At 42.9% G+C, this 27,677-nt stretch overlaps 1 protein-coding gene across 1 annotated transcript in view; it reads left to right on the plus strand.

The window, feature by feature from the left end:
* CD109 (CD109 molecule) overlaps positions 1-27,677 on the plus strand; it is a 137,867-nt gene that overhangs the window by 18,908 nt on the left and 91,282 nt on the right. Inside the window, exons 3-5 of the mRNA XM_014781068.2 lie at positions 6,817-6,845; positions 12,748-12,978; positions 18,607-18,732. Coding sequence (XP_014636554.1) covers positions 6,817-6,845; positions 12,748-12,978; positions 18,607-18,732 — 386 coding nt within the window. The remainder of the gene's footprint in view (positions 1-6,816; positions 6,846-12,747; positions 12,979-18,606; positions 18,733-27,677) is intronic.

Consider the following 27,677-nt stretch of genomic DNA (forward strand, 5'->3'; position numbering starts at 1 on the left):
GTGTGCCCAAGATCTGAACCTGTGAGCCCCAGGCTGCTGCAGCAGAGCGCGCGCACTTAACTGCCAAGCCACCGGGCCGGCTCCTTCCCTTATATTTTTGACTGCCATTTTTGTTTGGTGGTTTTCTGTGACGGTTTTCTCTTTATTTATGATTTGTGTCTCTGCTCAGATTTTTTGTTTAGTGGTTACCATGAGGTTTGTATAAAAGGTCTCATAGATGAGATAGTCCATTTTCTGATAGCCTCTTATCTCCATTAGCCTGAGCAGGTTCCATCCCTTTTCTCTTCCCCTTCTGAGTTATTGTCATCACAATTTTTTCTTTTTTTGTGTTGTGAGTTTGTGACTAAATTGAAGTGTTTATAGTTACTTTTGATGCTTTCCTTCCTTTATTTTTTATGTTTAAGTATTTGCTAACCTGTTCTGATAGAGAGCTGCAATTTTCTGATTTTGCCTGTCTATTTATCTCCTTGCTCAAAGCTTTGTAAACCTTTGCCTTTTTGTTTCAGGTATGATGGCTTCCTTCATCATTTCTTGTAAGGGAGTTACTAGTGGCAATGACCTACTTCAGCTTTTGTTTATCTGAGAAAGCTTTTATTTCTCCATTGAAGGATAGTTTCATTGGATAGAGTATTCTTTGCTGAAAGGTTTTGTCTTGTGGTATTTTGAATATATCATTCCAGTGTCTCCTAGCCTGTAAGGTTTCTACTGAGAAATCTGCTTAAGGCCAGATAGAGGTTCCTTTGTAGGTTATTTTCTTCTGCCTTGCTGCCATTAGTATTTTTTCTTTGTCATTGACTTTTGCCAATTTTACTATTATGTGCTTTGGAGAAGGTCTTTTTACGTTGGTGTAATTAGGAGTTCTCTTGGCTTCATATGCTTGTAAGTCCAGTTCCTTCCCAAGATTTGGGAAGTTTTCAGCTATTATTTCTTTGAACAAGCTCTCTGCTCCTTTCTCTCTCTGGAATACCTAGAATCCTTATGTTGCTTTTCCTAATTGAGTTGGATAGTTCTCAAAGAATTTCTTCATTTTTTAAAAATCTTAGTTCTTTTTCTTCCTCCACCTGACACATTTCTAGATTTCTGTCCTCTGATTCACTAATTGTCCTTCATAATGTCAGCTCTACTTTTTTATGGTTTCTAGATTATTTTTTATCTCATTGGTTATGTTCTGCATATCTAGAATTTCTCTATAGTTTTTTTAAGGGGTTCAGTCTCTTTGATGAAGAATTCCTTCTGCTTATTAATTTTATTCCTGAGCTAATTGAACTGTCTTTCTGAGTTTTCTTTTAACTTGTTGAGTTTCTTTATGACCACTATTTTAAATTCTCTGTCATTTAGATTATCAATTTCTGTAACTTCAGGATTGGTTTCTGGAGACTTATCATTTTCCTTCTGCTCTGAAGTGTTGCTGAATTTTTTTGTAGTGTTTGATGAATGATCCTTTGCCAGTGCATTAGTGGTGATATCATTTGCCAATTCCACCTACCACTGCTCGGGGGAACAGGAGCTGTATTTCTGATCCCGCCCCATCTGCTGGAAGTTGTGTGGGTGGCTGCCCTGCGTTTGCAGGGACTGTCCACAGCTGCTTGGCAGGTTGCTCTCATGGGTGCAGGGCCTCTGTGCTCAGCAGGCGGATTTTGCAGGTGTGGGGCAGCCCTATGCTTGTGAGTAGTTTGGCTGAGCCACTGACCTTGGTGGGCGGGGAACCTTTGTGGGGTCTGAGCTTCCGCCACTTGGTGGGGAGCATTCCCAAGGGTAAGTCTGCCACGGCATGAATGGGTGCTCCCGCAGGCCTGGCTACCCCTCAAAAGGCATTCGCGTGTGCCAGGCTGCCCCTGCCTCCTCTCGCAGTCACTTCCAGCTGCTGTGTGAGGCTGTGAGACCTGGCTTGCTGCTGCTCACCTAGTTCCACGGCTTCCTGCCAATCCAGTCTACCCACCTTCAGATGTCTAGCTGCGTGGATCCCTCAGGCGTCCTGTTGTGCTGTGTTTGAATCCTCTGTTGGTTATTGAATGTCCATTTAGTTGTAACTTAAGGGGGAAGAGACAAAGGGAACAGTTCACTCTGCCATGATGCTGACATCACTCTGCCTGAAAATTGTTAGTGAGATAGTTTACATTCTTTTTTGCTGTTTTAAGTCTTAGCAATATGGAGTATATTTTACATTTGCAACACATTTCAGTTGCCCAATAGAGACTCGTGGCTGGAGGCTACTGGACTGGACTGTGCAGCTGTAGAGGTTTGCTAGGTAACCTTTTTTATTTCAAAAGTGTTCCAGTTATCTATCGCTATGAATGAACCACCCCAAAACTTAGTAGTTTAAGCAACAATGGTTTATTATTTCTTATGAGTCTCACTCACCCAGCTTGTACTCACAAGATTGATGATTATTGCCTGAATCAGTTATTACCATGATAGTTGTGGTATTTTCTAATTACATGATTCCTTCTACATTTATTAGTTGGAATTCTATGGTAAAGAAGAACTTTTTCTTCTCCCTCATTTAGTCATCTATTTAATTATGTAGCAGCACAAACTCATAGACTCTTGTTTTACTCAGTAGGTTATAATCCATAATTTATTTGAACATTCAAGTTGTCTGACCAATGGTCATTATATGTATAATGGTCAGACAACTTGGACGTTCGAATAAATAAAAGACTTCATTTTTTTTGCAAATTTCACATATTACCCTCGCCACTATGTATGCATAGCCTACCCATTATCAACATCACTCACCAGCATGGTGCATTTTTTTTTTTCCCCCAAAGATGAACCAACATTGACACATCAGAATCACACAACATAATCATACCATAGTCATCATAAGAACTGGACTTACACATTATAATCATGTTCATAGTTTACCTTAGGGGATTCACTGTTGGTATTGTACACTCTATGTGGTTTTGACAAATGTATAATGACATATATCCATCATTATAACATCATACAGAGTATTTTTCACTGCTGTAAAAAATCATCTTTGCTCTGCTTATTCGTCTCTCCCTGCCACCTTTCAGCAACCACTGATCTATTTTTTGTCTCCATAGTTTTGCCTTTTCCAGAATGTCATTTAGTCGGAATCATACAGTATGTAGCCTTTTTAGATTGGCTTCTTTCACTTAGTAATATGCATTTAAGGTTCCCACATGTCTTTTCATGGCTTGATAGCTCATTTCTTTTTAGTGCTGAATAAAATTTCTTTGTCTGGATGTACCACAATTTATCTGTTCACCTACTGAAGGACATCTTGGTTGCTTCTAAGTTTTGGCAATTATGAATAAAGCTGCTGTAAACATCCGTGTATAGATTTTTGTATGGACATAAGTTTTCAGCTCTTTTGAGTAAATACCTAAGAGCATGACTGCTAGATTGTATGGTAGGAGTGTGTTTAGTTTTATAAGAAACTGCCCAACTCTCTTCCAAAGTAGCTGTTGCCCGTTGCCTTCCACCAGCAGTGAAGGAGAGTTCCTGTTGTTCCACATCCTGGCCAGCAGTTGATGTTGTCAGTATTTTGGATTTTAGCCATACTAATAGGTGTGTAGCAGTATCTCATTGTTGTTTTAATTTGCATTTCCCTATGATGTGGAGCATCTTTTTATATACTTATTTGCCATCTGTGTATCTTCTTTGGTGAGGTGTCTGTTAATTGCCTTGGCCTATTTTTTAATCAAGTTGTTTGTTTTCTTATTGTTGAGTTTTAAGAATTCTTTGTATATTTTATATTACAGTCCTTTATCAGATGTGGCTTTTGCAAATATTTCCTCCCATTCTGTGGCTTTTCTTCTCATTCTCTTGACGTTGTCTTTTGCAGAACAGAAGTTTTTTTTTTGTGTGTGTGTGTGAGGAAGATCAGCCCAGAGCTAACATCTGTCGCCAGTCTTCCTCTTTTTGCTTGAGGAAGATTGACCCTGAGCTAACATCCGTGTCAATCTTCCTCTATTTTGTGTACAGGACGCCACCACAGCATGGCTTGATAAGTGGTATATAGGTCTGTGCCCGGGGTTCTGAACCCATGAACCCCCAGTCGCCGAAGTGGAGCGTGGGAACTTAACCACTACACCACCAGGCCAGCCCTCAGAAGTTTTTAATTTTAATGAAGTCTAGCTTATCAATTACTTCTTTCATGGATTGTGTCTTCAGTGTTGTATCTAAAAAGGCATCACTATACCCAGGGTCACCTAGGTTTTCTCCTGTGTTATCTTCTACAAGTTTTATAGGTTTGTGTTTTACATTTAGGTGTATGATCCATTTTGAGTTAATTTTTGTGAAGGATGTAAGATCTGTGTCTAGATTCATTTTTTTGCATGTGGATGTCCAGTTCCAGCACCATTTGTTGAAGAGACTATCTTTACTCCATTGTATTTCATTTACTCCTTTGTCAAAGATCATTTGAACGTATTTATGGGGGTCTATTTCTGGGCTCTCTTGTCTGTTCCATTGATCTATTTGTCTGTTCTTTTGCACGTACCACACTGACTTGATCCCTGTAGCTTTATAGTAAGCCTTGAAGTTGGGTAGCATTATTCCTCAAACTCTGTTCTCCTTCAATATTGTGTTGGCTCTTCTGGGTCTTTTGCTTCTCTAAACTTTAAAATCAGTTTGTTGATTTTCACAAAATAACTTGCCGGGATTTTGATTAGGATCACCTTGAATCTACATGTCAAACTGAGAAGAACTGATGTCATGGTAATATTGAGTTTCCCTATTCATGAACTTTTTTGTTTTTTGTGAGGAAGATCAGCCCTGAGCTAACATCCTTGCTAATCCTCCTCTTTTCGCTGGGGAAGACTGGCTCTGAGCTAACATCTATTGCCAATCCTCTTCCTTTTTTTTTTTCCCCAAAGCCCCGGTAGATAGTTGTATGTCATAGTTGCACATCCTTCTAGTTGCTGTATGTGGGATGCAGCCTAAGCATGGCCGGAGAAGCAGTGCGTCGGTACGCGCCTGGGGTTCCGAACCTGGGCTGCCAGTAGCGGAACGCGTGCACTTAACCGCTAAGCCACGGGGCTGGCCCGCTATTCGTGAACTTTGAATATCTCTCCATTTCTTTAGTTCCCCTTTGATTTCATTTATCAGAATTTTATAGTTTTCCTCATATAGATCTTGTACACATTTCGTTAGATTTATATCTCAGTATTTAGTTTTTTGACTGCTAATGTAAATGGTGTTGTTTCTAATTTCAACTTCCACTTGTTCATTTTTGGTGTATAGTTATCATAATATTTTTAATTGAGAAAACTCTCTCTATGAGGGCTGAGGTACATGTTATGATCAGAGCAAATTCTGCTATATGTAGGATATTCTCAATTCTAATTTTTTTCCTATTAACTGTTTAAATGTTTCAGCTCAAATATTGTACAGGGTCTGTCTTTTTGCCTGCAGAGTACAGTGCTTCTCTTCAACAAATATGTTTACAACACAAAACTCGTCAAGTAAATTGTTTCTATTCATGGTTCTTTTGAGTGTTTCCCTAGGTTTAGTTGTTGCAACAACACAGGGCTTCTCAATTTCACTTCAGTTCAGTGTAGAATATGTATATCCTATTAAAAATAAGAACTTAATGAACAGAAGTTTGTTTCCACAAATTGAGATATTTCTAAAACACGATTACAAAATTTCCAAGTTAAATCTTGTGCAAATTAAACCCATCATGTTAATATTTTGCTAAACCAAAAAGGATCCAGGACAAATGCTAAATCCGGATGCTGAGATAACGGCATAGCCTGACAGTCCTGGCGAGGGCTCACCCTGTGTAAAGGGCCTTTCATGATCTGGTCCAGCCTCACTTCTACTGCCTGCTCCCCGCCTGTGGTCTTGTCTCACCCAGCTCTTTTTGTTGGTAGACTCATGTTGACCTCCACTCCACAATTACTAGCATCCTCATTTTATGAGTGAAAAAACTGAGCCTGGAGAATCAGGTAACTTGTTCAAGGATGGGAGTACTACGTGGCTGATTTGGGATGGAACCAATGTGGTCTGATTCCAGAGGCCACTTGCTTGACCCCTGCTTCGCACTGTGCTGTGCTCTGGTGCCTGTCTGCTCCCACAGGATGGACACATGTGGCCTCCAGGAGGAGAGGGGCTGTGTCTGGCTTGTTCATTGTGGTACCCTTTATAAATATTTCTTAAATGAATGAAGGAACTGAGGGCCTGTCACCACCTCTGAATCCATGTCACTTAAATGGGAACTTTGGATAAGTACTCTTATTTTTAATTTGAAACATTTTTTTCCCTTGAAATAAATAGATCTCATGAGAAATTAGTGTGAGATGAATTAGCAGTTCTATATTTAGAAACTTTACATGAAAGAAAGTCTGCATCACTCTAATAATAATGAGTCAGTTATGAGTCCCAGCTCAGCCCTGCCATGACTAATGCCTTCCTTTGTTCCCTTTATCATGGAGGTATGACAACATGAGAATAAACCTCAGGCTCCTTCTGTACACTGTATGATGTGTCCCTCAGACCTGCATAACCTTGAAACAGCAACAAGAGCAGCAGCAACGTTGACAACAAAAATGATACTGGAAAAGAGAAGCAGAGCTTAACTAATTTTTGGGGGGTTCACCTGTTGTTAGCCATCTAAGTCTGGTCCAGTTTTCCTTAATTCTTTGGCATAAGGATATGTAACAATATCTCAGGTGTACTGGGCTTTAAGAAAATTGTTTTGGTTTGACCAAATAAGTCTGTGATTATGTAAGTCTCTGGTTCCCTCTACATCTGACAGAGTATTAAGAGAGTCTTATGAGTTTTGTAGTATGTCATTATATTCAAATTATGACTCTGTTTTCTTCCCTGTTCTCCTTTTAGGCTCTTTCAAGACACTTACTCTTCCATCAGTAAGTATCCATTTAAAAAATTTGGTTTCAGAAATATACATTGCATCAGTGAAATAAATAAATATTTTATTGACTTTTATATCAATTTACATTTCTTGTGAGTTTGGCTTGAGTTCAGTCCCACCTTCGGATTATTTAAGAATAGTATTACTTCAGGGAGATTGGTTGTTAGCCTCTTCAAACAGAGGCGACGTTTTCCTCTTGTAAAATGGAGAACTTCACTGAGGGGGGTGCGGGAACCTGCGCTGGCTTGGTCCTGCTCCTGCCTTCCTGAGCCTGATGGCCGTGAGTGTGGAGTTAATATTCCCTGCCTCAGTTTCCTTCTCCTTGAAGAGGGCAGAGCCGTGCTGAGCTGTATGGGAGCCTGAGGCAAAGGAAACATCAGTGATACTGATCCCGTCTTTGTTTAAAATTTTGCGTTTTTTTGGTGCATAATTTAATTTTTTGCATTAGTTTTGGTATTTTTAAAATATTTAAAAAATTATTTATCTTGATTACCAAGATTTTTGGCGCTCCCTTAAATTTTGCACTGGAGGCGAGTGCCTCACTGACCTCACCTTGTCCTGGTCCTGGAAAAGGGGAAAACACGCTGTTTCTCTTTCACAGGAGCACCTGGAGGCAAAATGAGGTGAGAAAGTGCTGTAAAATTAGCTATAAAAGTGGGAAGGGCGTATTATTTTGTTGAGAGAATCATAAAACTGGCTAGTAAATGTTGTTTGTGAACTAATCCTGTTTCCCATGGCTTTGATTAGGAAGTCTGTCCTTTTATTCCTGTGTTCTGTTTTGGAGCTTCACACGTTTAGTGTACAATAGAGTCGACCGCAGCATCCAACAAGAGATGTGATCTGATAGACTCTCGTGAGAGTCGCTGACCGATGACTTGGACACGACATGATGCATACTTATGTAGGATCTGTGTTACCTGACGGGCCAGGTTCCCCATTACCTCGTGAAGGTTACTTGTCAAGCACATTCAGAAACCACATTCATTTTGGGGGAATATAGTCCTTTATAAAAATTACTTATGGAATATTACTAAGGGAATATAGTCCTTTATAAAAATTACTTATGTTCTGTACCTGTTGTGTTTCTTACCTATTATGTTTGTATTTTCCTTACTAAGAAGTATAGTGCTGCTAACATTAGAAAGTGGGGGAAAAAGGTAGGAGCAGACAGATGTGGAGGAAAAAACCCAATCATACTGACAATAAAACATTAGATTGCTTTAATGTAACTAAAACCTTAGATGCTGGCAGTAGTGCCTGTGTGCATAACTCTGTTGAGAGAGTATTCCAATGAGAAGATTAAAATAAATCCTCTATGATATAATGTCCTAGAGCAGAAGAGGGTGAGGTTTAAGTTCAGGAATCACAGCTTAAAGCACAATAAGCCTCTGGTTTCCTCAAAGAAGTCTGCAGTTGCACAGGCTGGAAGGGTAGACAAGCCGAGAGGAGAGGGCATGTAGTGGGACAGGCACCTGGGCTTATTCCAGCGATGCTGGCGTGGACTGTCCTCGTCTGAACTGTCATGAGCTGGAAATTTGGCTCCTATTATTCTTTTAAGTCCTAATTATATGAAATACTAACTCCAACATCCTGTATTTTTCTTTAATATTATGCCATATTATTATGTATGTAGATATAGCAAGTATTTATTGAAAGCTTTACTAGAGATTATATTTGGGACTATATCCCTTTTTAGTAAAACAAAATTTTAAAGACTTAGTCATAAAATGTCTGGGAAAATTTCTTAGTGCTTGGCAAAAATAGAAAGTTCTGTATTTTTATGAGTTTTCAATTAAAATAGACCAGACTTTCAAAGTGTGCTTACATCCTGCGTTTGTAAATGTAATACTTTAAATTATTTTCTAAGGTCCTTGTAAATTTTTGCTATAAAATATGAATATTTTGACTGCATTAAAACAAGTGTGTTTTTAATATCTGATTAGTTCATTGTTTGTACTTTTGATACACTAAAATCAGCCTTCAGTAAGAAGTAAATAAAAAACGTAATTGATGCTTAATATAAAGATTATTATTATTATTTTTTTTGTGAGGCGATCAGCCCTGTGCTAACATCTGCCAATCCTCCTCTTTTTTTGCTGAGGAAGACTGGCTGTGGGCTGACATCCGTGCCCATCTTCCTGCACTTTATATGGGACACCGCCACAGCATGGCTTGCCAAGCGGTGCGTCGGTGTGCGCCCGGGATCCAAACCGGTGAACACCAGGCTGCCATAGCGGAGCGCGCACACTTAATCGCTTGCGCCACCGGGCCGGCCCCTAAAGATTATTTTTTGTACAAAATATACTAGAAAAAATTTTTTATTTTCTTTGTAAATAAATCGAACTTGAGGGAGTAGTTTTTAAAATTAAAAATGTTTTTAAAGTTTATTTTAAGTATAATTTCTAATATATTTTTAATAGAAACCATCATCTTAAATTTCTCAATTTTATTTTGAAAATTATTTGAAATTTCCATTACTTTTTGTAATTGGAGTTATTAATGAAGTAAAGTACATGAATACTATTGCATTGTCTCAGTTTCCTTAAGGCAATCGATCTTTCAGAGAAGGTGGAATGGCTTTAGACAGCTGAGGTTAGAACAAGAAACCCATTTATTGTCCACGAAGGGCCTTTCCGAGCAGGCGTTCCTTGTGAAGCCTGGGCAGAAAGCTGTCATCTACTTAGAGAGTTTGTGTGTATATGTGCACAAAATAGACTTAGCATCAGACTGAGAATCAGCCATGCTCAGATGCTGATGGATATTTTGTTGATCAAAGCCCGCCAGTATTGTACCCTCCCAGACTCTTGTCCTGCTGCCAGACTGGCTCCAATTGTGGCAACTACATCTTTCTCCAGCCCTGTGCCTTCAGCGTGACACCTAAGAGTCCAAAATCTCTGTGAGTTAAGTAATCGGTTCTGTATAAGAGATATGGAAGTCTCTTATCAGGGAACCTCTTTATTACCGATTATGGGAACCGTTTTCAGTAATTGTGGCCCTGAGAAGGCAGATGGCAATGGACCAGCAGAGATTCAGGAGATTTTGTAACTTTCTGAAGTCCTCTTCACTGTGGGAAACAGGTTACAGCCTGTTCTAGGTCTGGCACGGAGAGAAACTTGCATAAAGATTGCTTAAAATCCACAGTACTTCCTCCAATTGCGTTCTCATTATGTCCCTCTGCTGTTAACAATGGAGGGCCAAGGTCCATCCTGACCCCCAGAGTCCAGGGTGACACCCCAGGCCATTTGCTGACACCCCATGATTCGTAGAGGTACCCCAGGACTGCTGATAATGCCCAGTCCACACTGTCTGCTCTGACTGTCCAGCACGGGGTCAGCCCTGAGGCTTTGACGACACAAATCGCCTAAGTTTGACAGGTGGGGAGGCAAGGTTTCTAACAGGGGAAAGTTGAAAAAACAAATTAGTTAGGGATGCTGAAATGACAGGAAGATAGTCCGCTCCCCTTGAGGCAGTGTCCCACCCTGAAGGAGGGTGGAGGAGGGACAGGGTCGCTGTGCTGGACACATCTGTGTTAACTCTGAGTCTCTCACTCTTTGGCCACACCTCACTATTACTAGGCCTGTTCAGTGTCACTCCTCTGCCTCATGGATTTGACATAAGTCCTCAATCTCCTTTCTGTTCTGGGGCCTCTGTGCCACTAAAAATGACCAAACTATATCCACATCATGAAGAGCAATCTCATCAAATATCATATTCGTAAACATGAAATATTTATAAATCTCTGCCATATATAAACATAATTTCCTGCCATGTATATTTTCCTGCTTATAGTATTAAGGAATCTGTTTAAAAGAATCTGAAGACTGAAGTCTCACTTGAGAAAATAGAATATAAGAATGCAAGTTCCACACTGGACCCTCAGCCCCACGGGCTGCACGTCTTTGGTTCACGTTGTATCCCAAGCACTTAGAACAACCTGGAGGTAGAAGGTGCTCAATAAAAAATATCTATTTGTCGAAGAAAAGCAAAAATTGGCACTAGAGGTCATTTGAAGGTGATGGTACTGATTGTTTTTCCTAATATGTTATTATGCAATTTTCAAATATACAAAAAAATTGAAAGAATTTCATAGTGAACACTGCTATAACCACCACTTGGAATTTATCAACATTTTACCATACTTGCTGTCACATTGCTATCCATCTACCCATCTCTTCATCAATTAATTCTTGTTATTTTTAAAATGCATTTCCAAGTAAGTTGCAGACATCAGTACTTTTCTCCCTAAATATTTCCTGCTGACCATTTTATTGGTGGTTTATTACATTTCCTTCATATTCTTATCCATGTTGCTAGCTTTATCGTGGCTGCTATTACTGGAAAATCCCCTCTGAACTTTCTGTGGACAAACCTTATTTGCAAAAAGGAGTCAGAATGTAGTTTCAGACAGGTTTATTAATCTGAAAATGAACTAAAAGTCGGTTGTACTAGTTATTGATTGTTGTGTAACCTGTTATCCTCAAACCTTGGTGTAATACAGCAGTAAGCTTTTATTGCTTCTCACGGTACCTGTGGGTCAGCAATTTGGGAACCACACAGTCAGGAGTTCTGATTTGGGGTCTTATGAGGACGCAATACGGATGTCAGCCAGAGCTGCAGTCCTCTGAAGGCTTCGCTAGGGCTGGGGGTCCTTTGTGAGGTTGTTCATTCACGTGGCTGGCAAGTTGGTGGTGGGTGTGGTGGGAGGCCTCAGTTCCCCCCGATGTGGGCTTCTCCACAGGCCTCCTGAGTGACGTCGTCCCGTGGCAGCTGGCTTCCCCTAGAGAGGAATCCAGAGAGAGAACCAGCCAGCAACCTTCCTTTTTACAATGCAGCCTCGTTCTATTCTTGAGAAGCAAGTACTAAGTCTGGGGAATTAGGCTCTATCTTTTGGGTCCCTTTTGAAGGGAGGAGGGTCAGAGAATTTTTGGATGTATTTTAAAGATTTTATTTATTCAGTTTTTTCCCCCCAAAGCCCCAGCAGACAGTTGTATGTCATAGGTTCACATCCTTCTAGTTGCTGTACGTGGGACCCGGCCTCGTGTTGGAGGGAGAAGTGGTGCCTCGGGGCGCTTCCGGGATCCGAACCCGGGTCGCCAGCATCAGAGCGCGAGCACTTAACCGCCAAGCCACAGAGCCGGCCCTAGATGTATTTTAAAACCACCACACAAAGTCTCTTAAGAGTAATATAGCTCATCTTGGGTTTGAATCTCAGCTAGTGACCTGGCACAACTTCCTTAACGCCTCCAAGCCCCAGTTTCCTTGTTCGTAAAATGATGTTGGTAAGAGCACCCCCTGAAGGGTCGTGTGGGGTAAAATGGCACAGTGCACGTAGACTGCTGAGGAAGGCCTCTCTATTGACGCAAGAAGGCAAGATTTCTGTTTATAATAGAAATAGTACAAGTAGCAGTGCCATCCTCTTTACCAGGGCTGTGACAGGTGATGAGCAAGATGCGGGGAGAGAGTGCATCGTAGGAAAGAGCTTGAGAGAGCAGAGCAGGAAAGCCAGTCTCACACAAACGTGCCTTTCTCCCAGTGGCTGCCCCAGGGGGGCGGGTGTGGAAGATGACGTCAAACGGAGCTGGGCCTTCTGACCCCTGACTCCTGTCAGGAGGAGGGACTTGCACTTGGAGTAGGCAGTGAGGAGGTGCCTGCTGCCGAGAGAGCTGAGGGGTGTGCATCCTGCGTCCTGGGAACCCTGCGATTTAATCTGAGAGTGACCCACAGCATGTTAAAACAGGGAAAACAAATTGTTTAACTTCGGTGCTTTGGAGGAGCAAATTTTTCAGCAATTATTTTTGATAATACTATGTATTTAAATTTTCTATTCTAACTTAAAATTAAAGACTTTTTTGAGGTCAAATAATGAGACCTTTATGTCTGATCTCTTGTTTTTCCAGCTACCTCTGAACAGTGCAGATGAGATTTATGAGCTACGTGTAACTGGACGTGCCCAGGATGAGATTTTATTCTCGAATAGCACACGCTTATCATTTGAGACTAAGAGAATGACTGTCTTCATTCAAACGGACAAGTCCCTATACAAGCCAAAGCAAGACGTGAAGTTTCGTGTAGTTACACTCTTCTCAGATTTTAAACCGTACAAAACCTCTTCAAACATTCGAATTAAGGTGAGTGCCAGATAGAAGGGAAAGGAGGCGTCCAAGCCCCTTACTGGAGCTCCCTGCAAGCTCTGCTCACGTTGCTGTGCTGGAGTGTCTCGGGATTCACTGTGGTAGGCCTCCCTCGCAGCGTGGGGTCCTCCCTGAAGAAGGGGAGGTGCTGGAGCAGTGGGTTGAGAGCTCAGGCCCCAGAGTTGGTCTTTGTGGGTTCAGTCCTGGCTTCTTCATGGACTAGTTCATTTGTCAAGCACGTGTTGAACTTCTGTGTTCCAGGTACTAGGATAGGGCAGTACACAGAACAGATTAAGTCATTGCTCATGTTGAGCTTATATTTCAGTGGATAGTGGGGAGACAGACAATAAACAAACACACAAATATGTATATAAAGGGCTTGGGGAGTGTGTGTGTGTGAGACAGAGAGAGAGGGAGTATTTGTGTTTGCTATTTTCTGGAGGGTTGTTAGGGAAGGCCTATTTGAGCAGAGACCTAAAGGAAATAAAAGAATGAGCCCATACAAACAGAGGGGACAGCATGTGCAAAGGCCCCGAGGTGGGAGCTTGTTAGGTGCATTGGGGGAACAACAAGCTGGCAGTGCACTGGAGCCCAGGAAGTGAGGGGACAAGTGAGAAGAGGTCAGATACAGGTGAGTTGGAGGAGGGGACATATAGGGTCTTCTTGGCCATGATACGGACTTTGGATTTTACTCTGAGTGAAATGAGAATTCACTGGAGAATTCTGAGGAGAGGCATGATGTGATTTAACATCTTTAAAGGATCACTGTCTGCTCTAAGAAGAATAGAGGCTAGCTGTGGGACCTTGAGGAAATTAATTAACCTCTCTGAGCCTCAGTTTCCTTATTTGTAAACTGCGTAATAATAATCATACCTCACGGAGGTTTTTCTGAGGATTAAGTGAGATAATTGCAGTCAAGTGTCTAGAGCCGTGCCTGGCGCACAGCACATGCTCACTGAGCATTAGCTGTCGTTCTTACAGGAGTTCCTCTGGCAGGGTCGTTCGGCCTCTGCTGCGTGCACACTCTGGCTAGCAGGCTGAGTGCTTTCTTGTGAGAACGAAGGTGAAGACGGCTGCGATGTGGCTGGCCCTGGTTTCTGCATTTAAGCTGAGGAGAATACTAGATGTTTGATCGTGACATGGAAATAGGGCGGCCACCTCATCCCAGTTTGCCTGGGACTCTCTTGATTTTAGACTGCAAGTCGCTGGCCCTGGGAACCCCTAGTCCTAAGACATCAGTTACCCCAGATGTTCTGATGAAGAACACGGAACGGAAGGCAAACTCAGGCTTTTTAGTGCAGTGTCTTCCTGTTCTCCTTAGTTTCTTTGTTATAAATTAAGCCAGCAAACAAACAAAGTCCAGCAGACAGACACGTCTGCCTGTGACTTCAAGCCCAGACGCGCTGCAGCACACACAGCAGCAGCAGCGGCTGCCAGTGCACAGCTCTTGCGCTGAGCTAGTGTCTCTTCAGAGAGTGCAGTTTTGTGAGTTTCTAACCTTGCTGTTTCTTGGGATGTCTGTGAAGCAGGTTGACATAGTGAGTAGCATTTCTCAATTCTTGTAACTCTGCGGGCAGGGTTTTAGGGACTCCCTTCACACCGTCCTTCATCATTTATCCACATGTGCTGAGAGCTTACTGCATGCCAGAAGCGACGTGTCAGATGGAGGGTCTAGTAGTAGATGTCTACCAGTCTGTGGCTGTTTACCTGCAGTCTGCCTCCTTCCTCCTCAGGTGAACGAAGGTCAGTGCTGGGTAGACGGTGTGTTCTAGGCGTTAACCCGGAACTGACCCTGCTGATTTGGGCAGCTGGTCTGTGCATTGTTTTAATTTGCCTCTCTATAATTCTGCTTTAGTATCTGTCTTTGAAACCTGTGATTTATAGATCCCTTGGGCTGTTCTCTCCAGTTTTGGACTTGACATGCCACATCTGCCACTTCTCAGAAGTGCTGAGAGCCCTTCCTCTGCTACCTCTGGTCCTGAGGGATACCAGTCGCCTGGCCAATGTGTGGCCCTCTTGGCCAGGGGAGAGGAGTTTAGACTGAAGTTCCACCTGGAACCTGAAGTGTTTGGGAGCAGGGAATAGGGGGTGGCTGCGTTCCGCTCTCTGTGTCTGGGCAGCGAGGCTAGGACGTGAGCTCAGGTGCAGCTGCCTCCTGCCTCATGACTTGCGGAGGCCAGGTCAGGTCGGAGCACTGACGCAAATACCCACGGTGCTGTATTCCTCCACCTGAAGACACCAGACTGTGATGTTTCCTGCATCTTTCAGTGTGGAGTAGTTGGTTTCTTGGCAAAACTTCCCAGAAAAAAGTGGGATTTAGTGAAACAAGAGCTCCTACCGTGGACACTTGTACTTCCCAGCACAGCACCACCTGCAGGCTAATGTGGAGAAGTGCATCTGAGAGCTGAGAGGCCAACTTTTTGGGACTGGTCTTGCCCAGCCAAGAATGACTGCAGGACGTAGCTAAAATATTGACTGTCACACCATATTCAGGGATGTTCAGTGTCTTTTTGGGGGAGCATTGGGTAGTATTCCTTTTGCCTGCCTCAAAAACATGCCCTACCTCTGCTCTAATTCTGGCCTCCTCCAGCCTGTCTGGAGGAAATAAGTGCTGGCAGCTAGCATGGCAGCCGCTACCCTGACTTTTCTTCTTGGTACAGGTGAATGACCTTGTGTGGGAACAAGTATTGTTGGCTTGGGCATATATCCTGTGATTGTGCCCTTGACACTTTGGCCTGGGGCCATGGTGACAAACCCAGAACCTCAGCCCTGGCCAGGTGAGAGGGCCACCTTCTGTAAGTGATCTGACTCCTCTGATTTTCCATGCTGGACAGATACCTTCTGCGTAGTTCAGGACTCCAGGGGTGGCAGAAACACTCCTTGCAGACAAGTTCTCCAGCTGGGGCAGTCTGTGCTGAGGCACCTGGTGCACTCCAGAGCCATCTGGAGGTGACCTGGAGGGCACAAGGGCCCACATGTCCAGCGTCTCTGGCACGTGGCTCTTCTGGCTACGACAAGGGCACTTGTTTGCATTGTATGTGGCTGTCCTGTATGCGTCCCACTGGCAGATGACCATGTGCACATGTGGGGCTCTGCTGTGATGCCCCCATGCATGGCCCATTCAAATCCTGATGTGCTCTGTGAAACCTTCTAGTGTTTCTGCATTCTCTGTGTCTTCCTTGTTGGTGAAAGGCCTAGGGCCAAGACAGGCTTGGGAAACCAGAGGAAGTCATCTTGTTCATTCCCAGCCTTCCCGATCTTCCAGCTGCAAAGTCATCAAAGCCTTCGGTTCGGACTTCCTTTGTGTGCAGGGCCATGGCAGCACCTGGGAGAAATGTGCATCCTCATCAGAACCACACACCAGCAGAGTATGAGCATTCCTTTCCCTACATTTTAAATAACACTGGGAATTATTGTTATTATTTTTTATTTTTCTCAATATGACAGAAGAAAAATGGTATTTCATTGTTTTCCTTTGCATTCCTTTAATTATTAGATAGCATATATTTATTAGGTGTTTGTACTTCTTCCTTTGTTTTGATTCTTTAACCTCTGTAGCCCTCCCACGCATCCTGCTGTGGCAGGCGCAGTGGAGCCCACTGCTGGTTACAGCCCCTGTCCCAGGGGTTTGCCAAGGACAGTGACCTGCTTGGTTTTGACTTGCTTTTGGTCTTTGGTATGAACAGTTAGTTTCTGGCTTACTAGACTACCCACTACTCAGTTCTCAGCGTTGTACTTACCTTTGACTCATTCTCTCCCACTTGGTAAGAGAGGTTTCTTCTCATTTCTAATAACTGGGCTAACCCACTACCTCTAGTAAAAGGATAAAGAACAAGACAAAGGGAAATATTTGATCCCCACTCTCAGGAGTTCACAATCTAGTTGGGAACAAAACCCCCCATATAACTCATGAGTGTCTTAAACAGTAACATGTCTTCAGGAGTGGTGAACTGAGGTGTGTTAGGGCCTCTCCAGGAAGGGGTCACTTCTGCCTGCTGGAGGCATATTTGGAATGCCAGAAGTGGGAGCTTATCTTCCCTGTTGGACCAAGAAGGGAGGGCATTCTGTGCAGCAATTCCAGAGGCTAGATGGCTTTTGGGGTGAATTGCAAATAAATCTGTTGGAGGAAGGTGAACTTAGAAATGTGGATGGAGTCAGATTACTAAGCAGGCAAGAGGAGTGTAGGCAAAGGAGTGTAGACCTCATTCTGCAGGCAAACAAAAGTGATCGTTACCTAGTGGTCTAGGATAATGATCATAGCCAGTGTTTATTCACTGCATATTCTATGCCAGGGACTGTGCCAAGCATTTCAGCCACTTGGCCTCAGTCCCAGATGGATAACACTGTTGGCAGTGGGGAAGATGTACTGGAGGGGCAAGACCAGAGGACGGAGAGGAGTTGCAATAGTTAGAAAATAGGACATTGTGTGGACGTGAGAAAACAGGATGTGAGGATGGAAAGAAGGAGGCCAATTAAAGACATACTAAAGAGACAGAATTGACAGAGCTGACAACGTGAGAGGAACCTGGGGTGACTGCTGGGTTGGCTTGGATGAACGTTTCGTGAAGGGATCGTTGTCTGGGAGAGTACAGGAAGACTGAAGTGTTTTTTGTTGCCTTGCTTTAACATCTCTATGATTCACTTTTTTTCCTTTTTTAATTGAGGTTATACTGGTTTATAACATTATATAAATTTCAAGTGTACATCATTATATTTCGACTTCTGTATAGACTACATGAGTTTCACCACCAAAAGTCTAGTTTCATCTGTCATGGTACACATGTTCCCCTTTACCTTTTTTGCCCTTCCCCACCCCCTTCCCCTCTGGTAATCACCAATCTGTTCTCTGTAATACACTTTTTTTTTGCTGAGGAAATTCGTCCTGAGCTAACATCTGTGCCCATCTTCCTCCATTTTGTATGTGGGATGCTGCCACAGCATGGCCACTGATGAGTGGTGTAGGTCTGTGCCTGAGATCTGAACCCAAGCCGCCGAAGCAGAGCATGCCAAACTTAACCACTAGGCCATGGGGCTGGCCCCCCGATACACTTTTGTTGAATTAAAAGACACATGGGTTTGAACCCTGGATTCCATCATGTATTGGTGCTGTAACATTGACCATGCCAGTTACTTACAGTTGAGTGCTTACCTAACTTCTCTCAGCATCAGTTTTCTCAACTGTAACGTGAGGAAATCCTCCCCTGAAGGAGAGTTGTAATGACTGAATGATGTATGAGTTGTAATGATAAGGCAGAGTGCCTGACACTAGTGGGCCTTTAACACTTTAATAATAATGGGGCCTGTTATCTCTACAGTGCAATTTTCTTTTAACAATAACAACACAGGTTTGGTGATGTACATGTTGTAGTGTTTTCCATGTAGAAGGAAATATGGTACCAAAAATTAAAAGGTGGAACAGAATAAAGATATTCTCAGGAGAAGCTGAGAAAAGAAGAAATTTATATTTGTCTTCTTTAGTAGTCTAGAGCTGACATTTTCCAAACACTGTCTCTGTGCCATGTTCTGGATGTGCCTGGGAATGCTGCGGGGCGTCACTCATAACAGATAGGACACACGTGCACGTGGGCGGTCTTTGCAGAGTTAATGTGTGTGGTTTCATTGCAGGACCCCAAGTCAAATCTGATCCAGCAATGGTTGTCAGAACGAAGTGATCTGGGAGTTGTTTCCAAAACTTTTCAATTATCTTCCCATCCAATACTTGGTGACTGGTCCATTCAAGTTCAAGTGGATGTGAGTATAAATACATTTTTAAGGGGAATGTTAAAAGGATTTAAATAGGTCAGATGGGGAAATATCTCCAAAGTCATTTATTCAATCAACAGAAAAACATGAATCTGAGCATCTAGACAAATTAAGTGGTTTATTTTTAATTTACTATGTTTATCTATGGGTTAGCATACATTATAACATATTCGAGTTTTAATCATTGCTGTTTTTTTCTATAATATAATGTTTGAAGGTTAAAACACTTCACATTTTGGTATAAAACTGGTTAAATGATGTTTATTTTACTTATTTATTGCGTACATTGAGTATTTTAAAACTAAGAAATGAGTACATAGCTATTATTTGGCAAACTTTTATGTCTCAGAATAATGACTCCTGATGAGATTGGAGTAACCGACGTTATCTTTGTTTAAAAAGTGCAGTGACTTGAGACGCATGGGTCTTCTGTTCCCCAGCCCCTCCCCCCCCCCCCCCCCCCCCCCCGCCGCCCCTGCTCCCTTTGTTTGCTCCTTGCTCCTGAGCTCTGAGACCTGACAGTGCAGGGCGTTGAAGTGCCCCGTTGGTCTGCCTCAGGTTTCTCCTGTGCAGCACTGTGAGCTTTGAAGATTCACTGAATATTTTCCCAGTTTTTCTGTGGAATTTATTAAAATATATATAAATTCACAAATAAGAGCTTTAAAAAAGATTCTGTCAGAGCAGGGCTTCTCACTGTTGACATTTCGGACAAAAATCCGATGTCGTGGCTGCTGTCTTGTGTGTTGTAGGATGTGTAGCAGCCTCTCTGGCCTCTGCCCACTGGATGCCAGGAGCAGCTCTCCTTCCCTCCAAGTTGTGACAATCAAAAATGTCTGTCCCTTCGCCTGCCCGGTGGCGTAGCAGTTAAGGGTGCATGCTCCACTTTGGCAGCCCGGGGTTCACAGGTTCGAATCCCGCGCACGGACCTATGCACCGCTTATCAAGTCATGCTGTACTTGACTTACATACAAAATAGAGGAAGATGGGCCCAGATGTTAGCTCAGGGACAGTCTTCCTTACTAAAAAAAAAAAAGTCTGTCCCCTGGGGGAAAATAACCTCTTCCCTCCAGTTGAGAACTGCTTTATTAAGGAGGAATAATCATTCATTAGCATAAGACCTGAGGTAAGATAGAGGTACCAAGCACTTAATAAATTAAAAAGAAATTTTTCCTTTAGTTAGTATTTTTTGGGACCACATCCTAAAATCAGAGCTAGTCCCCCTCAGTCAGTACATGTCTTTTGAGCATCTGCATAAAGATGAAGAGCATGCTAGTCTCATAGAGAGGTTGTGCTACAGAGGGGGAGACAGATAGGAAATGAGAAAGGGTGGAGGCATGTACAAGGAGTTATGGAAGCCTGGAGCAGGAGGTGATGAACTCTGGGGAAGCCAGACTTTTGGGCTTCTAGAGAAGGAGGGGAGAGTAGATGTTCCTGAGACTTAGGAGAAGAAGGGTTTGTGTAGAGCAGGGAGAAGGGAAGACACTTGCGCGTGTCTGGGGACTTGGGAGAAGTTTAGGGTTACTGGAGCATGTGGAGAGTGATTGAGCTGAAGATTAGGAAGCATATTGTGAGCTTTGAGGAGTTAAGATTTTAGTCTCAGTTCCCACTTTTCGATTTCATTATAAATTCTCCAGGAATCAGTTGTTTATTTGTCCGTCTGTCTGTCTGTCCATTCATCCATCCATCCGTCCTCCATCAAGTATGTGTTGAGGGCTTATAGTGCTGTGATGGATACAAGGAAGCTCAATGTGGTCTCTGTCTTCAGAGACCATTGTTGTGGTGACATGAATAATATGACAAAAGTTATATGACACAAGGGTGACTGAAAAACCCAAGGCAGTGCAATAGCAGAGGAATCGTATGGCGTTGAGTCAGTGAGGCCCATCAGGTGCCTCCAAGGATGGAGTCGCACTCACACCACCTTGGGATAGAGAGGGTTTACTGTAAGGATGAGTGCCAATGCTTTGGGGCCAGATGCTCCTTCTGTCTCTCATAGTCTGCTCCACTCTCCTCTCACTCTTCTCCAACCTGTAAGGTATTCTCTAGTCCAAATCTGGACTGGCACATTGGCTCAGCTAAATAACCATCGTCCTCAGAGCCCCACCAGCAAGCCTCTGCGTGGGTGGCTGGCAGCCTATGGATGGGTCATTGGGTCAGGTGTCTATCGTTGGTCCATTCAGAGGCCACCTCTGCACAATGACCAGGCAGGGCAGTCCCAGCTAGTGGCAGCCTCCAAGAAACTAATGTGTTCTATGATTGGTACAGAGAATAAATACCAGAGGAGAGAGGAGAATAGAATAGTGGAGAAAGACTGTGGAAGATGTAGATGTGAGATTGTAGGATTTCTCATGTAGTGGTTTGTGAACTTGATCTGTCGTATTGCTTTGATAGGAAAAAAAAGATAATGCTCTTAAGGAAATTTAGGTGCTTAAAAAATTAGAAGTCTTCATAAGATCTGGCCCTTGCCCACCTCTTTAGCCGTGTAAAGTGCCACCCTTACCCTTGAACTCTATGCTTTAAACATATTATATCCTTTAAGTTTCTTAAACTCACCAGTCTGCCTTATCCTGGAGCCTTCTCATGCTGTTCCCTCTGCGTGGAGCGCTGTTTTTCTCCTGTTATTCTGGCTACTTGCCTTGATCCTTCCGGCATTGTCTAAAATAGCCCAGCCCCCTGTGATATTCGCGTAGCACTCTGTGCTCTTGGTTCATCCCTGTCATTTTTTTTTTTTTTGTGAGGAGATCAGCCCGGTGCTAACATCTGCCAATCCTCCTCTTTTTTTGCTGAGGAAGACTGGCCCTGGGCTCACATCCGTGCCCATCTTCCTCCACTTTATATGGGTCGCCGCCACAGCGTGGCTTGCCAAGCAGCGCGTCGGTGCGCGCCTGGGATCTGAACCTGCGAACCCTGGGCCACCGCAGCGGAGTGCGTGCACTTAACCGCTTGTGCCACCAGGCTGGCCCCCATCCCTGTCATTTTTAATTGGTGGAACCTAGCAGATTCTAGTCTTTATAAGGGCTTGCTCACCCCTGTGTCCCTGGGACCCAGCAAGTGCTTGCATAGAGGTGCAAGTCAGTATTTATTAAATGTATGTATGAGAGCTACATAAGAGTCATTTGTCTATATGAACTAAATATAATTTCCCCCTTTTCCATGTTCTATAAACATCTTTATCTTTTTGAAGACAAGTATATTGATCAGGTACTTATTATGGGTGGTATGTCCCCCCCCCCCAGCTTTATTGAGGTATAGTTGACAAATAAAATTGTAAGATATTTAAAGTGTCCAATGTGATGATTTGGTGTACGTTCACACTACGAGAGGATTCCCCCAGGTGATGTAATGTCAAGGCGCACAGCTAAGGAAAAAGAGGCCCCTTTAATTAAAAAAAAAAAAAAAAAAAAAAGAGTCCTTCAAGGGCCACCAGGGGTCAGTATAATCAAAGGAATATAAGAAACACACGTGGACCCAGCCTTGGTCTCTGGTTTTATCTTTCCTTTTCTCCTGCACAGCATTCAAGGAGTGTCTATTGTTTATTATTGAACTCCTTTTCTTTTAGCAGGGAATAATGACTATGGAGGAAATATACTTATTATTTAAATAGTTCACCATTATAGACCATATTTTTATTTTCCCAATGCAGTGACCATTCTTACTATAAATCTCAGGGAAGGGAAAATATTTAGTTTCAGGAGAGTGTTTTGAAATCCCATTTTGTTTCTAGAAAAAATATGGAATTATCCTTGTATTACTACTGAAGGACAATGTGTTAAAAACTATAGGCCTTATCAGAGCTTTGATTTGTAGTGACTGTGTAGACAAGCAGAGTGGCATTTTTTCATCACCCTTTCCCCTGGGTCAGGAGAAGAACCCGGCAGGTAAAGCACATGTGGTGGGCTGCTTGGCATGTCTACAGCTGAACCGTTTTCAGTTATAGAATGAGAGTCATTTATTGTACTGTTAACCTTTCTGGATTACTTAAATTGCTTTTGAACTTCAAGTATTGCTTTTCACCATCAGGATTTTTTATGACAAGTAATTATTTTGATTTAGGAAAATTTCTAGGTTTTTATTCTTATTTTTTACCTGCTTTATTGTGCAGTTTATGATGGTGGAGCCTAGTAAGTTCCTGAATCTTCATAGATTTAGGTAGTTTTTACAATGGTAGTTTAATTAAATTGCAAAGCAACTCGATGATTATTATTTTTAAGCCCTCTTAAAATTAGTGAAATTTAGTAAGAAGACTGACTTTCTGTGTGCTACTTATACATACACGTAATATATACGCTTGTGCTGAATGTGAGCAGTTCTTTGCTGCTTTCAGGATTGTACTTCTTCCTTTGAGAAGAATCACCATCCCTTCTACCTCTCCCAACCCTTCCCCATCATTTCTCACTTGCCTCCCTGGAGCACCAAGCCCTCCCCTCAGAGGGAAGAGCTTTATTTTAGTTGTGACACCTCTCCATAGACATGTGTTTTACAGGGCTGTTGGACATCAGGTACGTTATAGGTCAGACGGGGAAATGTGCTCCAATTTGATAATCATCTTACAAATATACCTTGGCAAGATAATTTGTTTTAAAAATTAGACATTGCTTGTATTTTCATTTTTTTGCAGTATTTCTCTAGGTGCCTTATCTCTATGTATCTGTGTCTTGATTAGCATCCTTGGCTCTCCCAAAAATTTACAAATTTTTTTTTCAATTCTTTTATTGTGGTAAAATATACATAACATGACATTTACTGTCTTAAGTATTTTTAAGTGTACAGTTCAGTGGTATTAAATATACTCACATTGTTGTGCAACCATCACCACTGTCTATCTCCAGAATTCTTCATCTGAAACTCATACCCATTAAACACTCACTCTCCATTCCTTCCTCTCCCCAGCCCCTGGCAGCCACCATTCGACTTTCTGTCTCTATGAATTTCACTATGCCAGGTACCTTATGTAAATGGAATCGTACAGTATTTGTCTTTCTGTGACTGGCTTATTTCACTGAGCATAATGTCCTCAAGATTTATCCATGTTGTAGCATGTGTCAGTTTCTTTCCTTTTTAAGGCTGAATAATGTTCCATTGTATGTGTTTACCAGATTTAGTTGCAAATGTTCTTGCATTTATGATTTTAATGTTGTATTCCAGTTTACTAGAAGGCAATTTTAGAGGTTCTTTAAAAGAATGTTGGTGTTTGAATAACCGGCTCCTGAGGGCCAGGAGGGTTCTAGCCACACCAGCTCTTTCCCTGTGGGCAGTCCGTGGCCCAGAGTTCCAGACCTCTGGGTGACCCAAGTGTGCTCGTGTTCCTCTGAGAATCCGAAGGAAGGATGGAGTCACTGAGAGAGTCCTGCTACGTGATAACTGCACCCCTGTTTCCTCTTTCCTCAGTGGCAAATGGAAACCTGCCTTCCCTTCCAGAGTGGCATGTGCAACTGAGTTTACCACCTGAGGCTCTAGTTGTTAGAACCTACCAGTCATTCTCAAACATCTGTGTTTCTAAGAATCAACTGATGGGGAGCTTGTTCAAGATGCACAGTCCAGGCCCTACCCCTAGATTGCAAGTCACTATTGCTGGTATGGGATCTAAGAACTTGCAATTTAAAAGGCACTCTAGGAAATTCTGTTTGTTTTCCAGACCGCATTTTGAGAAGTGCTGCTATGTGCCCACAGCCAGGCATCTTTAGTTTCTGTCTGTTCCACTGAGAGGCTGTGCTGGGTACTGGAAAAGGTGTGGAACCGGGGGCGGACCCTGACTTGTTCTTTGAACTCTCTAGTGGGGAGACTCAGCTGCTTACTTACCTCTCCAGGTGACAGCTCCGTGGAGCTCCCTGGCACCCTCGACTTAACAAGATCAGATTTTTTGGGACAGTCTCTGTTTTTACAGCAGCTTCTCTGGTGATTCAGGTGCATAGCCAGCATGGGGACCACCAAACTAAATAATCTTGTGGTCTCTGCTAGCTGCAGCTGGCTGCAGTGTCTCAGCCTTGTCTCACCCTGAAGCCAGTGTTGGGGTGGGGACAAGAAAGAGAAAGAGAGAACTCAGTAGCTCTGAGGCTTGCAGTCTCTCTTGGAGTCCCACATAACATACTGTGGGTGTCACTGACGCTGTGATTCAGAAGCAGTCTGCTTTGAATTGTTCGTTTGTTCATACAGTTGCATCTACTTTCTCTTGAGTTACTTGTTGTGGAAAGGTTAGGGAAGGGTTGCCAGCGCCTCACTGCTTTTTATAGCCTTCCAGAACGCTCCTTACCTTTCTGGCGTTGCTGCCCAGCTGTTGCCTGGGTTGTTTTGCTTTGCTGTCAGGCTTTGTCTGGAGCGTTTGTTGTTTGCAGAAGAGCACACCTTTGTGTGCACAGTCCCTGTCCTTGAAGCACTCTACAAGCAGCGTCTGGTAACCCCCTGGCTTGTGATGACAGCTTAACAGAAAGTGTGGAGGTAACTGTGACAGGTCAGAAAACAGTGGCATCCTCTCTGGAATGTGAATGTGGCTTCCAAAATACTTTTGCTGGCCTCTGCTTAAAAGAAGACTGCTTTTTTGGGGAAAGACCTCAAGTTCTTAGTCCCATGTGCGGTGAACAAGGGAGGGAGGAGTTGGTTTTAGGATTGTATCTTTCAGCCCGCCAGCTGACAGAGGTCGGCCCGCCACCCTCCGCTCCTCTGTGGCCTGATGCACGCCTGCACTGCAGCACTTATTGGTCAGTGTCAGGTGGCTTCCCTTTTGTTTTTGTTGTGGTAAGATATACATAACGTAAAATTTACCATTTTAACCATTTTTGAGTGTATAGTTCAGTGGTATCAAGTACATTCATGTTGTGCAACCATCACCACCATCAATTTCCAGAATTTATTTCATCTTTCCAAACTGTGATCAGTGTAGTTTTTAAAAATATGACTGCCTTACTAATTAGACTGTGAGTTCCTCAAAGACAGGAGTTCTCTTTTATTGATTTTCATGTTTGTTCTGTCTAATATAGTATCTGATCTGTTGTAGGAATCATTCATGCTAGTGGGATGGAAGATGGCATGAGCAGGGTGAAGGAATGGTTCCTCCAGACTCTCGCTGTTGGTTATCATCCTTTGTGATGGCCCACTCTTCTGTGTGGCACTGCAACTTAGTAGAACTATGTTCATGTATTTTCACATTGACAATATATATATATAGTTGCTGTATTTGTTGCACCTGTGAGCCAGTGGAAAACAGGCCTTTTGGATTAATGTTCTAGAGTTTTTGAAATTAAATTTGATTTTGAAAAGTAAAAAAGATTTCAGCTAAGAACTGAATATCCTAGTCTCTTAAAATTCATAGTGCACTCAGAATCTTTGTGCCACATCATTCCTTTGACTTGACTGAGTCGTTTGATCTGCTATTGTCAGTCCTTCAGAAGTGTGCATTTTAGTTTCTGGACCCCGAGCTAATTTTTGTGAGGAGTTCCTTGTCTTGTTCCTACCCTCCAGAAGCTACCCTAGCAGTTCCCTTCCTTTCAAGTGTCTCTTACCTACGCCTCTCTTCAGGTACATCTTTTTGGCATCAGTCAGAAAACTTTGGGATCAGACTTGAGCATGTCCTAATGGTCAGAGAAGTGGAGGGTCTGAGGAGACCGTCAGCACGTATTAGAGGGTTTTGGTGCTGGAGAGGGTCTTACAGGTTGTCCAGATCTGTCTCCTCATTTGATGGAAGAAGAATCTGAGAGAAGTGACATGATCTGGTGAGGCTCACACAGTCTTATGGTAGGGTCAGTCTAGAAGCTAGATTTCCTGATACTTTCAGCTCTGTGACATTAAGACATTTAATATGTGCAGCAATTGCTGTTTCAACATGGGCACTTTTGTGGTTGAATTTAGATGTCCGCAGGGCTTGCTGTACTCATTGGTGGAGAAGATGCCCACCTCCATTACATGATTTGAGGGTGCCATGTGGACCACTCCCTCACACATGGGGTCATTTTCAAAGTGTCTCAGATTCTGACTAAACAGCGGTGGCTTGGGTTGAGGATTTGAGTCCAGGAGACACATGTTACAGCATATAGGTTACCTGGTAGGGGAAATATGCTAATATCCACTAATATTTATTAAGGATTAGCTTGCTGTCACCTAGCAGACTGTTTAATCTTGTGATATGAACTATAAGAAGATTAATTTTTAAAAGAACTTCTTATTTTGAAAGTAGATTCACAGAAAGTTGTGAGGATAGGACAGAGAGGTCCTGTGTACTTTTTTTTTTTGTGAGGAAGATCAGCCCTGAGCTAACGTCCATGCTAATCCTCCTCTTTTTGCTGAGGAAGACTGACTCTGAGCTAACATCCATTGCCAATCCTCCTCCTTTTTTTCCCCAAAGCCCCAGCAGATAGTTGTATGTCATAGTTGCACATCCTTCTAGTTGCTGTATGTGGGACGCCGCCTCAGGATGGCTGGAGAAGCGGTGCGTCGGTGCATGCCCGGGATCTGACCCCCGGGCCACCAGTAGCGGAGCGCGCACACTTAACCGCTAAGCCACGGGGCCGGCCCCCTGTGTACTCTTTACATAGTGTACTCGATGGTTATATCTTATGTTATTATACAGTCATGCGTCGCTTAACAACGGGGATACATTCTGAGAAATGCATCATTAGGTGACATCGTCGTTGTGCGAACATCATAGAGTGTACTTGAGGGGAACAAAATTTGCTACCCCAAAATGTGTCTCTTTAACATGAGGATTATTTTAGGCTGATTATTATTATTTTTTTTGCTGAGGTAGGTTTGCCCTGAGCTAAAATCTGTGCCAATCTTCCTCTACTTTGTATGTGTGTCACTGCCACAGCATGGCTGATGAGTGGTGTAGGTCCCTGGGATCCGAACCCACGAACCTGGGCCGCTGAAGCCGAGTGCACAGAACCTAACCACTATGCCATGGGGCCAGCCCCCAGGCTGATTATTTTTAAGAAACAAAAGAC

The sequence above is a fragment of the Ceratotherium simum genome, chromosome 19, assembly GCF_057802395.1.
Source record: "Ceratotherium simum simum isolate JZ-2026a chromosome 19, ASM5780239v1, whole genome shotgun sequence".
Taxonomy (NCBI): domain Eukaryota; kingdom Metazoa; phylum Chordata; class Mammalia; order Perissodactyla; family Rhinocerotidae; genus Ceratotherium; species Ceratotherium simum.